The sequence below is a fragment of the Enoplosus armatus genome, chromosome 23 (assembly GCF_043641665.1).
Source record: "Enoplosus armatus isolate fEnoArm2 chromosome 23, fEnoArm2.hap1, whole genome shotgun sequence".
Lineage (NCBI taxonomy): Eukaryota > Metazoa > Chordata > Actinopteri > Centrarchiformes > Enoplosidae > Enoplosus > Enoplosus armatus.
The window spans coordinates 13516773-13535444 of NC_092202.1; the positions used below are offsets into that span (position 1 = coordinate 13516773).

The following is an 18672-nucleotide window of genomic DNA, read 5'->3' on the forward strand; positions in this document are numbered from 1 at the left end:
AACAGGAATCATGAAGACATAAGACACAGCCCTCCTTTTTCTGTCAGTAACTCAAAAAACTGTAAGTCAGGAACACATTGGAATTTAGGAGGTGGCCAGTAGGAAAGCGGCAAAACGTAGCAGATGAGCTATCTGCCAGTGTTCTTCTTCTTGCACTCTGTTTTGTACCAGTTGAAATGCATTGCCACAAATTAAAATATCATTTACTATGAGGCCATCATATGTGTGTTCATATGTGTAGTGATAACAGTTGTGACAAATGCTGACGTTTTTAAAAATGTGGATATTAGTAACCTTTTTTGTGTGTTTTTTTGTATTTTTGGAATGAGGCAATGCCCGTCAGTTGCCTAAGCAAGTTTTCTCCCAACCCAAAACGCTTGAATGCCAAGCATGATGTACTGTGCTCCCCATGTTGAAAATGCAAACTCAGTTCCATCTAAAGGCAGCATTATTTTCTCTTGCTTGCCAATATGAACATCGCCCAGAGAAAAATAGCCATACTACTATTTGCCTTCCTCCCTCTTCTGTTTCTCACAGCTCTGTTTGTCCCCTCTGTCCTCCCTCATCTTTCTCCATCGACACTAAGCCTCGCCCCTCTGAGATCATGATTATGCAGCCTTTCTTTCTCCCTCTCTCTCCCTCTCTCCCTGTCTGTATTTCTCCCACTCTCCCTCCCTAACCTGCTTGTATGCTAGCGTCATCGCTGTTGTCACTTTGAAGCCAGGAAAGATAGCACAAGGGAGCATGAACAGGAGTGAGCCTAGCTTTAATTGTAGACTGTCTGTGATGGAAATTAGACCGCACTCAAGAAATAATGGCTGGGGATTAGCCCCAGGCTCAAGACCTGCTATTCAGATAGCTATTGACTCTGCAGCACTCCACTCTGAATCGCATTTGATTTAATGATGTATGTGTTTGCATATGCATGTCCATAGTGTGTGTGTGTGTGTGTGTGTGTGTGTGTGTGTGTGTGTGTGCCACAGTGGAAGGGTTAGGATGACGTGATTTATCAAATATACTTTTGCTGATTGGCCCAAAAAAAAGTGTGTATGGATGACAGCTCTCTTCACTGCACATGAAACCATTATGTTAAGGTTCAGTACATTGCTTGACATATCCATTGACATGACTGAGGGGGAGCAGATGAAATGAGACAGGCCCCTCTGGGAAGTATGGAGTCATGCAAAACTCAGAAAGGCTATTTATTGCTTGGCTCCTGACAAACCTTCAACTGAAAAGATATAGAGATTTTTATATAAAGTACATGGTGTCTAAAATTGCAAGCGAAAGCAAACTACAGGTGAAGCAGATGGAAGATAAAATAAATTAAATAGCATTTTAAAAAAACAGTAACTAATTAACTTGGGTCACATTTTTATATGGTCATGAAATTCACTGGAGCATGTTTGCATGTCATTTACAGGCGGGTTTGTTTTTTGTGTTTCTTCCAGATCCCCACCTGCCACCATGATGATGGAACCCATACCTGCGTAAAGCTTTGTGGTCCGTACATTTCGAGAGAAGAATGGGTTTACGCTGAAACCATGAACGCATTGTATGCTTCAGCGGACACCAGCAAGCTTTGATACCCGACTACTCTATGGCTCTCTCACTCTTTTGTTAATTTCCTTCTGCTTGCACTCCCCTTAAAGAAAGATCACAATCGGATGACTCTTCCCCCCCCAAGCTTTTGGCAGCAGCTCAAATTTCTTGGAAATTGCACTGAGATCGGGATTCTAGAGTCGGAGATTCTATTTTCGGTCCAGGATAGACCAAGAGGCTTTTAAAGAAACGGCTGTGTTGAAATTATCATATTCCCCCCTCTTTTACTCTCCTGCTATTCCTCATTCCTCTCTTCCAAGTCCCAGAGGCTCCAACTGATGGAGAGACGAAGGAGAGAGTCAGGATAAGGACAAGAATTAGAGCATCAGAGAGAAGAGGAAAAACTGAGGAAAAACTGCTGATTCCTCTGGAAAATTGGAATAGGGTCCCTGTGAGGATTACTTTACCCAGTGAGCTTTATATCCCAGTTCAGTGATACATAATAATTGTTCTTTACACTTGAAATCTGTTAGCCACAGCGAAGCTAGGCTTTACCTCTGTAGTTCATTAGACCTACAAGGCATCAAGTAGAGAAGGGGAAACTTGGGAACTTTGAGCATGACAAGGGGGTTAAGATTCCTGTGTTGGCCCCTGTGGCCTCTGGCCCTGTTCAGCCTGCTCACTACAGTGAAGATGCTGGAATTTGGTGGGGCGCCCGGCCAGTGGGCACGCTACGGACGCTGGGAAGCTGGATCAGTGGGAGAGCTGAGCTTTAGTCTCAAGACCAACATCAGCAAAGCCTTGGTACTCTACCTGGATGATGGCGGCAACTGTGACTTCTTGGAGCTCCTAATTGCTGGTGGGCGCCTCCAGCTGCGCTTCGCCATCCACTGTGCCGAGCCAGCCACTTTGCACATGGAGACACGGGTGAATGATGACCGCTGGCACATGGTCCTGCTCACTCGCAACTTCCGCGAGACCCTCCTGATGGTCGACGGTGAGACAAAAGTGGCTGAGGTCAAGTCCAAGAGGAAGGAGATGGCGGTGGTCAGTGACCTGTTTGTGGGCGGGATCCCACCTGATGTGCGCCTCTCTGCACTGACGTCTAGCACAGTGAAGTACGAGCCACCTTTCCAGGGTTTGATCTCCAATCTGAAGGTGGGGGAGATGCCCCCGTCTTTGATAAATAGCCAAGGGATTCAGAGCGACCTGGAGTACCTCTGCACCAAACAGAACCCGTGCTTCAATGGAGGGTTTTGCTCTATTCAATATGGAGAAGTTCACTGTGACTGCACCCACACCCGCTTCAAGGGGAAGTACTGCAAGGAAGGTAAGAAACCATCATACTGTACCTGCTCTATCGTGATTACATTGCTTTGTTGCTGTGCAGTTAGCAGGGCATGTTAAAGCTAACATAAATCTGTTGAAGGTAAAGATATCCTCTATTTGCTTGGTTGTTAGAAATCTCGGCATGAGATGTTGACCCCGTACCTTTGGGGTTTTTTTGGTCACTTTGTAGCAATTCTAAGGGGTCATTATGAAAGGTCCTGCATAGTTGTGCTAGTTGTACAGTCCTCCTTGACCTTTTCTAAGTCTCTTGCAGAGAAGTCACATGTGACTCATTTCTTTGGAGTAAAGCAGTATGATGTCTGTGTCCTAGAAGGGTTTTATGGTTGAGGTGTAGACCTAGTTGGGGCTAAGAGGGAGGAGGATGAGGTGCTTTCTGAAAAGGCTACTGGAGGCAGGCATTTTGGCTATTTCCAGTCTTCTATTGTCAAAATAGTTTTTAAGGACTTTATTTCCTTGAAAGATTGAGTTGTTTAAGAAAAAAACACTTTCTTAGGGATTATATGACTCATGCAAGAGTTTTAGACATGGCACAGGTGCTACTTTGAGTGTGGCTGGGATTTGCTTTTTTTAAAAACAATACTTAACATCAAAGGTGCTGAATATCTGAAGAGAATATTTCAAATGCAAAAATCACACATTGTAGGTCTGCTTTTCATCTAGCTTTCTTTCCTTCTGTTATTTTTTTCTCTGTATTTCCTTCTTGCATCTTTTTTTCCCATTCTTTCTCTCTGTCTTCTTTCTTTCTTCCCAAGCCAATTGTCTCTGGCGCACACCCTGCTCTTGCCTTCATTTGCTCTTGGGATGTGCTCCTGTGCTGTCAGCTCATGTCAAACTCTGTTCTGTTTTACACCTCTGGCTCCCTCTTTCACTGACACATCCCATTTCCATATCTATGGTTTTTTCCCTCTCTCCTTCACGTTCATCCATCTCTCTGTTTCTCTTCGTCCCGCAGTGTTTCCTTCGCCCGCCTCTTACCTTCTCTTCTCAAGGCTATCTGGGCTTTCCATCTCTCTTCACCTCCCTCCCCATCTCTGTTTCTCCCGAATTCACTCCCTTACTTCGCTTATCTCTCTTTTACCTTTACCCGCTGTCAGCACTTCCTACTCCTACCTCTCCTCCTTCCGCACTTATCTCCCTCCTCTCGTTCTTTCAAACTGACTGCATCTCCACACCTTGCTTGTGAATTCTCTCATTCCTTATGCAGCCATCAGAAACAGCTTGCTTCATAATTTGTAATGGGGGAAAAACCCTTCATCCTACATTATCTGCCGTTTTTGCTGTTATAATATGTACTATTAATATTGCACCGCAACCTCCATGACAATCAGTAGGCTCAGTAGCTCCTACCTTGTCCTGTGTGATGAAATGACTTGTAATTACTGAATCTTCAAAAGGTAGATAACTGTTTTGCCAGCAGTTATGTGCCAATTGTTTGAAGTCTCGCATTTTTGTGGCACTTGCAGATAAGTGTTGACAGCGCTGAAAAAGAAATCAACCCAAACAAAATCATTTGTTCAAATTTTTTTGTTGGAGTGTTGCTTTTGATAGATCTCAAGAAATTAAAATAAAATCAGCATGCAGCCATGATTCAGATCAAAGCCTTTAATTTGTTTTGTTCTAGCAAGTAGAAAGCTCCAGAAGCTGTATTGTTTCACCTTTTGCCCCCATGAAGAAGCCAAACAAACACAGAATTCGTCATTTCTTGTGGACAAGTTATTGCTGTTTAGAGACCCTATAGCACAGCGCATGATGTCACCGCTGGACAGCCATAAAGGTCTGTCTGTCTCTCTCTCAAATTTCTCAATTCCTTTAATTCTTCAAGCCTTTTTCTCCCTCTCTCTGTGTGTGCTCTATGTCAGATTGCTGTGTGATTGCTGGAAGCAGATACTGCTGCCTGGTTGTTAGCTAAATTGAGAGCAGAATACCAATGCAGTGCTACAGTGACTGCAAGAAACATTTGTCCTTTTGAAATGGAGAGAGAGAGAGAGAGAGGGTGGGAAATGAGATAGAGGTAAGGAGGAGAGAAACAGAACAAGACGGAAATCAGGGAGAGAGCAATGGCTGATCAGTGGTGAGAGATGGAGATGAGAACAAGAATGAGAAAGACAGCATGAAGATATTCATTTGCTCAGTGTTCATTTATTTTCAGAGATGTTCTTTGGTTGGAGGACTGTTAATTGGGTCATTATGGCTGACTGCTAGTGCAGCGGTATATTTATTCCTTTCATCACGTGGATAGGAATGTAAAGGTCTCTCTATTTCATTTTAAGACACTTTAGATGTCTGTATGCACAAACCCATGTCTCGCTGTGTTAGCTCTGTGGTGAAGGGGCCATGTCAAAGGAAAGCTTATTTTCTAAAGGGCTGCTGCCTGCTCACTTCAGGGGGGGAGAACGATTTTAATGGCGAGATGTGGCTCGCGATACATTCATGTGTCTTGATTCATGATGTGCTACTTGATCATTTAAGCATTTAGCCGATGCTTCTTCTTCACAGACATCTACAATCAGCAGAATAAGCTTGAAAACCTACACCGCTAAAACTACAAACAACCAAAAATATGTAGCGCAAAGATCTCAGCACAAAGTTCTGTACCTTTTTTTCATGGCAATGCAAGTATTATTCATTCATTTTCCCACTTACTGTAGGTGTCTGAAATGTCCCCATGCAGGTAGTTTTGGTTTTATGTGCCCAGGTTTTGATCTATGAAATCTCTGCTTCCACCCCAATACAGAGGAGGTAGGGTTGGATGATAAGAAATATATGACTTTTAATACTTCTGGTTGAATGAGGTTATTGTGGGCAGTATTGGATTTTAGTTTAGTTTAGTTTATTTCGATCCTATTCTATCCCCTCATGTGGAATTTAATTTGTGGTGTTTATAGTATTGAAAAAAATGACATGACAGCATTCAGAAGTTTCTGCACTGGTATGACGTCCAGACACATCGTCCCTGTTGCTCTGGGTAATCCACAAGCTGTACGCAGTTGTCAAAGGGTTTATTTCCTTTTTAAAAAAAACTATGGAGATCGATTTGTACCCAGTAATGTAGTAATGTAGTTCAGATATTTTTTTATGGAATTCGTACATTTGCAGATCTGTTTTATATTTGCAAAACATTTATGTGAGTTTACAGTTTTATTTGTATTTGTGGAAGGTGTTTTTATATTTACAGATTACATACATACATTTACACAGGGATTGTCGATCTATCTGTTCACAGAAATTATATATATATATATATATATATATATATATATATGTATATCTCTCCATAAAAAGTATTTCCTGTAAAAACTGTTCAAAAGTAAGGTTGCCAGAATAGCTGTTACCCAGAATAGCTATAACACTGGTTCTGCTAAGACATGTTTCTGTTGATATTTTTAAATGCTGCTATTTACCTTCATTGCTTTGGGGTAGAAGCAGAAATCTCAGAGAGAGATATCTCAGAACCTGGACAAATTAAACCTAAACAATCTGCATGGCAAGATACCGCTAGAGGTAAGAGAGAAAGTATTTATTTGTGATTTGGTTAAATCAACCTTTTAAAGGTTAGCTCCACAACCTGAAGGGCTGCAAAACACATTCAGAGGTGAAATGCACAAACATTAAGAGAAATGTTATGAAATATCAAACCAAGAACTAAAGAACAAGTACTAGGAAAATTAGTCACAGGTCAAAAGTACATCTTTCCAAAGAGATATTTCAGTATATAGCAGTTACTGTACTGTTCTTTTGAATTTAGGGATATAATAATTGTAAACTGATTGTTTTGCAATGTTTGTCTGAAATTGATCCACAAACATGAACATGCATCTAGTATGGCTGCCACTCAGAGCAGCAGCTCATTAGCAGAGAAACTGTTTATGTGAAAAGATGCCAAAACAGCCTTTTCACATGTGGATGGAAAAGAAGCACTGGGATGTGAATCACCAAAACAATAGCAAATCGGCTTTTACCGAAAAAAAACAAAAAAAACGTGTTTTACAGAGACCAGATAATTATACAAAATTGCAGGAAAGGTAAAAGGTACCCACCCCTCAAAGAGAGCCAAAGAAAGGACTTTTAAGAGCTGAATGTTAATATGTAAATATAGTTTGATGGTATGGATATGATATACCGTGTAATTTCAATGACAAAACAAGGACAAAATTTGACCCCTTTTGAACCAGTGTAATGTATCGCCAATCAAAACAACATTTCGAGCAGACAGCCCAAATTGGCTTAGTATAAAATCTATTGTAATTGGCAACTTGTGGACTGTGATTGAGTATGTTGAAAAATGTCTGAATAGCTTTTACACACTGAAGTCACCCTCCAAACCCAAGATTAAAAGCAGAAAACCCTTTAAAAACCATTGTGTGTTATTCAGTTATGTTAAAAACAGTAAACAAACTATATTATTATGCATCAGAGATGGATGACAATGACTTGTGTACACATACCAATAGAGAATGCAGTTTGACACAAAGAAGTTGCATTCGAGTCTGCCTGAAGCAGAGATGGAAAGGAAAAGAGCCAAACTTCCACCATGTAATCATAACCCCATTGTGTTGCATAAATCTTCTCAAAAGATGCACAGCAGCAGCTGCACTTTGACGGCCCGTAGGCCTAGTGCAGCTTGGACAAATGATTGGAATAGAAGCCATTAGCCACAGAGGTCTAATTTCCTACAAAAAATATTGTCTTCCAGACTTTGGAAATCCTTTGTAATGATGAATGTCAGCCCAAAGTGGAATCAGTAAAATCTGGAAATGTAATATGACAGCTGAGGTTTTGTAATTTAAGGAGGTTGTGCCAGCTCATCTCCTTCAAGCAGTTTTTTTTTTAATCCCACTGCTCCCTTAGTAGAGTCTGTGTCTCCTGTTGCATTGATTTGAATACCAGTGATCTCACTCAGCTGTTAGCACTCTTCATCCATGATCTGGCACTCACAGGTTTGTTGTTCACAGGTTGTTTTGCTCATTCATGCTAATATTGCTCCGGTGAAGTGGGAGGTTGTTCAGATCAGGATGAAGGTTGAAGGTGAACATCACACAGTCAGCCTGATAATTTCATGAACTGACCTCTGATACCACAGACATGAATCTGAGATTACCTCACAAATATTATATTGAATGCTCATAGAGAAGTACCTCCTGAAACATTTATGTGCTTTATGAACGCGTGCAGATGCACCTTCCCTGCTATAACCATAGATTCTGTTCCCATTAGCTTGCATTTTGAAGCAGTTATGGGCAGGCGTTTTTCCATTAGGGGTTGTAATTAAAGCCGCTGTGTGCCTCTGTGGGCCATTGTTTTTTCTAATTGATGCTGACCCTGGCTTTGTTCTGTTGTTGACCCTGAAATGGCAGTGCGGGACTAGGCAGCTATGAGCTCTCAAGTCGGGGTAATTAGAGGTTAACTTAATTTGTGAAAACGACTGCTGTGATATTAATGCATTCATTTACTCAACAAACCGAGCAGTCTTTATTGTTCCAAGAGGCTGGATTTGAACCTGACTTTAAAGCTATTGGTCATGTTGCTTATATTGCTGTGTAAAGCTGACTTGACAGACTCAAGCTGCTAGAATTGGTAAATGCACAGTAGTGACAGAAGTCACTTCCATAGAATTCAATGGAAACAACATAGTCAGCTGGCCAATGAAACATAGGATAAATGTTTTCCATGTGAGACACTTCTCTCTTGAGAGAAACTGGACTTCAGAATATAACTAAAATCAGCATCTATTGAATTCATTAATCTTTGTCGCACTATCAATTTGCAAATGCACCGGTCAGTGAATTTAATTACTTTCATATTGATTTTAGTAGGTCAGAGGCTGGCAGTCTCCAGTGTGATTGAGATTTATTTAGTTAAAGAGTAAGTCAGTCAGTGTTTGGCCGGTTAAAAGTTTTAAGCCCGTTTCTCCCCTGACCACACCCAGCTGCACTGATGGGTGGGGTCGGGTGTGGTCCGAAATGTGCCGTACAGTGATGTCACTGGGTCACTGCAGCAAGGTGAGAAGTTAAACCACTGGAGGTCTAAAAGGGCACAATGTTCAGGGGGTGTTAAGTAAGTCTTTTAATTCGTATTTAAGTGTAAAGGCTTATCTACACAGGAGGCATTTCAGCCATGTTTTTCGCATATCCGTCTTAGACGGAACTGTTCTATTTAACAGAGCTGTCTACCCAGGCTGTGTTAACGGTTTATGCTTCATTCGTGCTATACACATCCTAAACTCGAAAGACTATTTCTTTTCATTTTATGTGCATAACATAACACTAGTGATTGTGAAAGTGATTGTGTGTTGGGCAAAACGCGGGTGGCCTACTCATAATACTGTGCCTGAACTCATCCTGTGGGTGGACATAACGATCTACTGAGTAATATCAGAAATGCATACACTTTTCTCTGTACATTAATTGGATAATCTATAGATTTAGGTGTAAAAATGAATATCCATAGTAACGCTACATTATATAAATTACAATTTTGGGAGATGATCAGCAGTCAGCTATGGTTTACATTTGAACATAATTTCCCCTAACCCAATCATTTATATAGCGTAGGAGTGAATTTAGTCATCTTTTTTAGCTTGTGACAGGAGGTGTCACAGAAAATTGGATGTTATCGCTCCACATTTGCCGCCTGTTCTCTGGCAGTGGAATAAACACTATTTCACCATTTATGAGGAAAAATAGGTTGATGCAGCAGCCCTTTCCCACTTGGCAGCACCATATAGAGAAGTGTTCAAAAACAGCTGCTTAGCTCATTACTGCTCACTACTCTCCAATTCACTTTCATCATCACTTTTTATTATACATGTTGGAATAAAGCAGAAACCTGGGTCCCTGAGGAGCCCTGCAGTTAACCGGCCTCAACCCTGCATGTTGGGAAGGCAGCCCCCCCCTTAAAGAAAGGAGCCCTGACCTCAGGCGAGCTTCTGGCTGCAGAGAGAGGGAGAGAGGCAGACAGAGCTGCGTTCAGGGAGTCAAGGCGTCAGCTTCAAACACACACTGTCCTTTTTATAGCCTGTGGAGATGTTTTAACACGGTCCGCCATGAACAGATGCTATTTTCCCCGACAGGCCAGAGTAATCTGGGTTTATCAGCTGTTGTAATTCATGAACGATAAGGACTCAACACCCCTTTTAACACCACAACACCCATGAACTTGGCATTTTATATGCTGCAGCTCCACATCATTTCTAGCTAATGCTTGAACATTCTTTAATTCTTCATAATAAATTACATTCAGCTAGAAAGATGAGCTCAGAGGTGATGTTAAAAAATAACTTTACCTTTGACAAAAGAAAAACCTTCACACCCATGAACTTGATGTTTTGTGCTACAACCCTACATTGATGTGATGATTATCATACGAAATTACATTTCACATAGTGAAACAAAGAGCTGTTATTTAAAATAGGTATGTGTTTCAAAAGAGCTAAATATAGCCATTTTAAACTATCAATACCTCTTATATATTCCTGCAAATAAGCAAAACTGTCATTGGCCCAACATCTAGCCTCTATTTCACAGTTGAATAGTTTGTGTTGCGCATAAATAATTTCCCTTGAACCCTGTTGCCTCCTGTTTGTAATAGGTCAAAAGTTTCCCCACCTTTACACAAGATAATAACGTATTGGTATATTATCTTCCTCTCAGCTTTCATGCCATCCTCAGCCATTGCTTGCAATTCTGAAAGCTTTAGCTGCATTTGAACTGAAAGAATAGTGCTTCTTTCCGTTGTAACACAACATTCCTTTGGGCAGTATAGCATCCCAGCAAATCTAACCTGATGGCACGAAATGCAGAATGCAGGAATTGTCGAAATTATATTAATGTTAATGCTATACTTAGTACTTTAAATGTCCCCAAAATGTGAGTTGAATGAGGCGGGACATTGAATTTTAGTGGCAATAGTTAGGGGTAGGACTGTGACAGAACGGGGGCTGGGGCAAAGAGCAGAGGACACCGAGGAGAGTCATACATCGTGGTGATAATTGCGCTATCTCCCCACTGGCAGCCCACACTGACCAACTACACTGCTAAAGTCTAATGAAGCCTTCCATGCTTCAATTGGATCTGATCTGATTTAGTTGGTGTTTATCAAAGCTGCTGTGTTACAGCTCCTCTGCTGCTGCTGTACGCTGTGGGGACTTGTTTTTTTTGTAAATTAGCTGTCGTTATCTTTATATCATTATGCCCCCCCCATCCCTCTAGCTACCCAATAAGCAATTCCCTCAATTTCTGTTTGTGTTGCTTGGGGTAAGCTACGGGCACAGATGGGAAGACTTCAGAAATATTTAACTTAAGTGTATTGTTAGTTAGTTTCAGTGGTACATTTTTCCCCCCTCAAAGTCACAGCAATAAAAGTAACAGACTTAATTATAGTATACTTATCCGAAGAGAGTTAGTCAGTACAATAAATAAATAAATGACACTAAATAAGAGTAAAATTCCAATAATTACAAACTGAGGGACGTCGGGAAAATTCCTGAAAAAACATCCAGTACTTGGGAAGTAAATGGTACATCTCAATGTATATACCAAATACAAGTCTATACCATGATACTAAGAATATTGTAAACCAATAGGTGCACCCTTTTAGAAGTAATCAGGTATTTTCTATCTATACACTATCATGGTATTCATATCCCTTTTATCCATCTTTAAGTAGTAGAGATTCATTTGCTTGCTAAATTACACTTTAATAGAGCTGATCCAGCCCTTTGATGGAAGGACTGAACCAAATTTAGTCCTCCATTCGAAGGACAAATTCAGCCAGTGACTTGAAAACATCAATAACCCTCTGAAATTGCGTCTTACTTTCCCCATTGCCAGTCTTTGTCTCAAACATATTAAAAACATATACACTGTCGCTCTCTAGTCATCTTACTTTCTTTATCTCCTCCACTTCTAACTGATATACATTGTGGCTCGCCCTTTACCCATCGTCCACTCATTCTTTTTTGTACTCTCGACTGTGTAGTCATGGCTTTTTGCTGGCTGAGCAATCCCAAGTTCAAAGAACATACATGCTCCTCAGGCCTCCATTCTCCTGTTGATAGATTCCCAGCTTCCTCGAACAGACAGCAATGCAAAAATCCACTATTTAGGCATGGGTGCCCAATATTCCTCAATTCCTCATACTTTTGATCAAAGGGTATTGCGGTACACGCTTTATCTCACCCTCTCTTGCCATGCTGTCTTCTTACATCTTGCTCTCACGGTTTTTCTTACTTCCGTGCTTTCGCTTTTTGAGAAGGGAGGAAGACCATGTATTAATCTTGCACTCCAAATAACAGATTCTGATCCAGTCTTTTCATAACCTGGCCTTCTTTGCATTAAAGGAAAAAAAAAAAAAAGAATCCGGTAACAACTGCTCCAGATGAGAGACTTCCTTAAGTCCCTAATCCCCTAATTCCTACCCTTTTTTCCCCCGTGTGAATACTTTCATGCAGATTGCTTCTCCGTGCTGAAGCAAAAAGCAAGCATTAATGGATTTAAGTGTGAGGTTAAGTTGCCTGACACAAAGGAGCCGGTGAGTTTTAAGCACACTCAAAACATATTTGTTTTGACTTGTATGATGCAATGGGGTAGTGGTGTAGAATGTAGGTGGGCTGGGTGCAGTCAAGCGAATGGCTTCCAGGGAGGGTGTCAATCTGATGTTTCCAGCCCACCACCTTCTTCACCCCTTTCTCAGGTGAATCTTTACTGGCTTGAAGGTCAGCGTGATCAGACATCACATGCAATTAAAGACTGCTCTCTGCCTTCTGCTGTCACTCCACAAGTGGAAAAGTGAGCGAGGAGTTCGTCTCACACATCCCTGTCACATGTCACTCTCTATCCATCTCCATTGTGGTTGAGCTGTAGGAGAAACAGCAGGCCCAAAACAAAACAAACAAACCAGTCTCTGCAAAGTGAATCATTTTAAAAGCTTTTTAACAGAGTTTTTTCCTCATTGCATTAAATAAGTGCTTAGTGTGTGCAGACCATGTGTCGCTGCAGCTTCACCGTGTACTTGTTGTAATATACAGCATTTACAGATGAGATAATTATTGATAATTCGCGCACTTCTATGTAAAGGATTTTTTTTTTTTTTTAAATAATAGATGAGAAAATCGACGTGTATCTCGTTGCAACACAGGCATTAAAACGCACTGCTGGGGTACATTAGGCAGCTTTTCTAATGCAACAACAAAGCAAATCAATAGGGGATTCTCTGATGGCTTGTTTTTTTACTGTGCTGGCTATGCAGCATCAGTATCCTAATGTACTACTGTCAATGGCTTTAAATTTCATATACATAGATTTTTGAGTGTCCGGCGCAAAGCTTTATGCAATTAGGCTCGATTTTTTTCTTCTTTGCCTTCAAGGTCTCCTGACTATTTGTGTACACTGTTAATTAACAGACAGGCAGCTCCCCAGAGGCTGCAGTCACCAGGATAGGGGGTATTATCAGCCGCACAGCCAGACATGTTCTATTTCAATATGCATTCTGGCATTTGTGAGCTGACTGAGAGCATACCTCTGTAGAGAAATGTTTGCTCATGCAACTTTGTAATTAATTAAAGTCATTTTGGGACTTTAGATTATAACCATTTTTTCAGTGTTTCCTCTGTGGTAAGAATGGATAGGAATATTCGATCCATTTTGCTAAATGTTCTGTTCTAATATTAAGAAATGCATGTATTACAGACATGAATGCTAGGATGCTAGTCTAACAGTATCTAGCAATGTTTTTGTGTGTGTGTGTGTGTGTTTTATTTGCTGTTCAGCAAGAAAGAAATACTCAGCAAATAAAGAAATACACAACAAGGAAATCCTTGACCAAGGCTATTTGTAATAAAAGTCAATCAAGTTACACCTGTATTCTTTTTAAGTTAGACTGAGAAGTGCATGGGGATCCACAGCCACAATATTACACAGTGTGGAGGACAATAAGAGACATATCCTTCATATTCACAAGGGAGGTGCTTGGGAATAAAACCTAAAAACCCTGCACTATGTTACCCTAACAATTCCTTTCCAGCCTCAGCAGATGAAGTGGTGTGTTTAACTCTGATAATGTTCTATATTACTCACACTTCTTATTGGAACACTTTGTAATCATGAAACACAAATGTTAGCAATCCATTTCTATTCCACACTCAATTTTACTGTGGATATTGTAGGCTACATGTCAGTGGTATTATGTTAAGGCCTAGAGAAAATATTTATAATTTATTGCTTTCATTGTGAGATTATTAGCACCAAGTACTTCTCCAGCATCTTTTTATATTCTAGTGTTGTGCTTGCTTACACTCTGAAATGTTTTAATCCTGGTTCAGCCATGTGAAGCACTTTGTAAATTTGTTTTGAAATGTGCTGTATAGATAAAGTTTATTATAATTACTCCATATCTTAGACTACATGCTCCCACTGGACTGGATCTTTTCACCTTACATTAAATACATTGAATACACTGCTTTTGAGTGCTTTTGATCTGGTGATGCTGCGTGTGATTGGCTGGTTGTTACCTACGTTGTCTCGTTTGTTTAAACTCACTTAAATAAAAAAGTTTGATTTCAGTTGTTATTGTGTTCCAGAATTGGCAGCCCTTTGTGGAGGAAGCTGAATAGTTACTGAGCCTCGTGGATTTGTGTTAGCCCAGCGACTTGAGTCACAGTGTGTGTGTGTGTGTGTGTGTGTGTGTGTGTGTGTGTGTGTGTGTGTGTGTGGGGGGGGGCAAACTCAGTCAAACCGTTTTGCTCTGTAACCCAAGCTCCTGGTGAGAAGGACTGACTGTATTGTGACTGATCCTTGGAGAGATCCTTGTGATTCTGTGCATCAGGTGACCCCCCGTGGCCCTCTCCTGGACAACTTGCTTGGGCATTGAGTCATACAAGATACATGGGGAGGCAAGGAAGAAAGGTTGGGGGGAAACACACAGTGGGGTGAAAAAGGCTTGAAAGCATGGAGGAGTGTTTGGTCCACAGCGAGGCTCAGAAGACATTGCTGTCGACACACAGACTATGGGGAAACCTTCTGCATTCCTCAGTCCCATCCCTCTTCTTGGGATTCCACTTCAATCAAACACCTGCCAGCTGAGCTTCAAAAGAGCCCTGTAATCCCCTTCCCTTCACCAGCCAAAGACCCCTGCTACTGTACTATAACAATATTGATATATGGAGTAGAGAGGGTTCTGATGCCTCCTGTCGTGCCCCATAGCCCGGACTGAGTGTGTGACTTGTGCCACTGTCGATACGAATGCAAAATACCCTGCACTAAACTGAGGCATGTAAAGGAGAAGCCTTGATCACAACATGTGGGACTCAAATTGGCCTTTGGAGACTACATAAAGGAGCTAAGGTGCCATCACTGATATCTGCACCAACAGGGTGGCATTCATTGTTACTTTATGGATCTCCTGTGAACCGGGCTGGTTCTATGACATTCATTTATTTATCTAGCCTTCTAAACAGACAGGAACACCTACGTAGTTAATATAGCTCCGGCGACACCAAATTACTAGGAAATGAGGTCTGATTGCCGATGTGCCTGCTGCTGTAATGCCGTCACTCAAGTTGCAAGCTGTTTGTGCTTGTGGCTCATCAGAGCTCTCCCGCCTCGTTGCTGACTGAGACCTACAACATCAAGGACAAAACTTCTGATATACATATATTTTTTCACTCCTTCCAATTTGCTTGAGCATTTTTTTAATGTAATAACTAGGCTTATCGAGGAGCTGTGGTAATCTGACACAATCTGTCCGGTTCTGCGAGAGGGTGGACAAAAAACAGAGATATTTGGGGCAGAATTGAGACGTTTCCCTCCCTGCTCTCGCTAACTAAGTTACAATTAAACTCAGCATGTTCTCTGCGCAGTTCAATAACATGATGCATCAGCCTAATTTCCCTATGTGCCACGCTGCACTTTAAACAATGGGCAATGAATGATAGAGGTCATAGCAATCAAAACACAAATGTGATGGCCGAACTTGTTAGAGCAAGCAACACGAAAGTTGTCAAAGGTGGAATCGATCACACAGCAGAGAATGCAACATAAAGGGGGAGGTTCAGATGGAGTTTGGAGAATCAGTCAGGAAGGATGACATTGTAGAGCATGCAGAGATAGAAAGAGACTACTTTGGCTTATTGGTGGAGAGAAAGTGGCTGCATGACATAACAATGTGGCAGCGGTTGGTGACAAAATCGTCCCACGCCCTAAGAATGGGCTTATGTCTTTGACGGATTGCCCGTGGTGATATTTGTCAGGGAAAATAGGAACAGCTTGAGGGGCACACTGTGAGTGCTGGGGGGGGGGGGGCAGTACATAGATTGTGTGTCTACCAGAATGGTAAAATTGCAATCAAGGGACGCATGTGGGTAGTGTGGATCTCAGCTTGTGCAGGGCCTCAGTGGTGAGGCTTGCAGCATGGCGTCTTTGTGTCTCACAGGCAGGCTGACAGATGGTATGGAAATATCCACAAAAAAAAGGAACAACAAAGAAAGGTACAATAGGATTGTCCCTCAATGTGTGCAAAGACATTTCACCTTCTTCTCCTCTGTACATCCAGTCCCTCCCACTGACGTAGCTAATGTTTTACCACACGGGCACGGACCTTAATGACAGCTTTCAGTTTCATCAGCATCAATATGATGATACGAAAATGTGATGCAAGAAAACAGACTTTATTTTCACATTTTTGAAATGATTATTGTAATTATTCAATCTTTCTGTGCTTTCGGAGCAGTCATCACAACATTGCGCCGCATTTATTCACAGCCATCCTTCCCAGCAAAAAGGACTTAATCACACATTTCCATAAACACACAAACACATTGACACACATCCTCTGGCGTCTCTGCTCACAAGCCGAGCAGGGAAGGTAAATATTGACTCACAGTCTTCTCATCAAAGGGCTTTTTGACTATCAGAGCCTGAAAAGGACATATAGTACACTAATTGCAAATGGTTGTGTGCCAGGGGCAGTGTGTGCTGGTGATAATGGTCACCCTTTATTTTCCCCTCTCTCCCCTGTGTAGGCCTATTGCCAAGGGATGATTTAGACCCCGAAGGATGGAATCAGATTAGAGGTCATCCCGGATGTTAGGAATTACACAATTTCACTGTAAATGCAAAAGCATAGTTCATGTGAACATTAATTAATCTTGTTATGCCAGGAGTTCATGCCAAGTTTATACAATGAGCGCAGCTTCTAGTCCCATTTTCTCTGCCAGCTGTTGTCCCTGTATTCCACTAACCCATGCATTCTTTCGAATCTTCACAGCTCAGAGTTACAATACACATAATGCCTTCCCCTAATGCTTGTTGTTCAGCCTTGGTTTAATTTAGGTCCACCATAGCAACAAAGTCATGCAAAGTCACCAGTATCAATTGCAAATTGTGAAACATTGTAAAAATGAGATTGCATAGTTAAAGATGTCTCTCATGAATATGGAGGCAAGAATAAGAGTGAGAGAGAGCAAAGAGAGAAGGGATAAAAGACACCACAATCCCAAAGAAAAGTGTTCTGTGGTTCACATGTCTGATCAAGCTTAAAAATGCTATTACGCTATTGTCACTGGAGCTGTTCTCCCTGGCTTAACTCTACAAGATGCACTGACCTTTTCAACACTTTAACACATCAGGTCTATTACGCGCCGACAGTTCACCTCTTCCTTTTTTTTTCTCATGAGAGGATAATACCAGTTCCCCTTTTTATTGTGATGAAAAGGCAGAGCTGGCTTTAGTGTGATTTCATTTCCTCTGCTCCTCGGAGCTTCTATAGGCAGAAGTCCTGACAGTTGCTTTACCTGAAAGCAATCACCAGGAACTGCTGATGCTTTAGTGTGTGATTGAATACTTATAAATCTGACCCTCTTTATTTCCACCTCGAACACAGAATAGTGGAGGGACGCCAGCTTGTACAGACAAGAGAGTGGATTATTTTCCCTGGTGGACTTTTAGCTACATGATCCTGTATCACGACGTCAAATATGTAGTGGAAGGGATTGATTGAAGCTGATACTGTAATCCATATAATACTAAGAACATTTATATTTCCTCAGCCATTCTGTATGTACTGTATGACCAGGGATCTTCTACTCTTTTCTTTGACTTTTCATGACCAAAGGAGGAAGTCAGAGCACTGAGATCATAGTGACTCAGAAGTCAGTGACTCAGTGCAGTCTGCCTCCCACTGGAGCTCCCGTCCCATCCATTTATTTCTATTCAGCCCAACTTTTTATGTTTTTCTTTTTCAACTGTTGATCTTGGCTTATGTATATAATGAGCCCAGGCAATCATCATCCGCATCATTCTGTCCCCCTGAGTTTCATAGACTAAACAATGATGCAAGAATCTCAAAATGGCTTTCTGGGTGATTTTGTAAAGTAATGGCAGATGGGTGTGAGGATTAATTCCATGTCCTATTTGTGCCGCTAATGACATGAAGACGTGAAGTGAGCAGGCAATATTTGGACCCAAAATAAGTATATTTCCATTTTTTCCCATGGCAACGAGACACAATAGTCACACCCACATTGCTGGTAATGAACGATCAACCTGGTATTATCCTCTCCCACTCGGGTGTTAATGTTGAGCTTCGACTGTGCTGGATTTTTTCCAGTGTGACACATTTATTATATGAATTCAAATAGAGTCTTATATTTCATTCACAGACAAACATGCATGCAGGTACAGACTCACAAACCTACCCTACACCGGACACAGTTGAGCGAGAGATGGATCTGTTTACTCTCTTCAGCCAGGTTACTACTGTGATATGGCCTGGTTTGTCGATGATGTG

General features: G+C 41.4%; 1 protein-coding gene across 2 annotated transcripts in view; it reads left to right on the plus strand.

The window, feature by feature from the left end:
- The first annotated feature begins 2160 nt into the window (after positions 1-2160).
- Positions 2161-18672, plus strand: part of nrxn2b (neurexin 2b) — a 506666-nt gene continuing 490154 nt past the window's right edge. For both annotated transcript variants that reach the window (XM_070929958.1, XM_070929959.1), the window contains exon 1: positions 2161-2872. In XM_070929958.1, coding sequence (XP_070786059.1) covers positions 2161-2872 — 712 coding nt within the window. The remainder of the gene's footprint in view (positions 2873-18672) is intronic.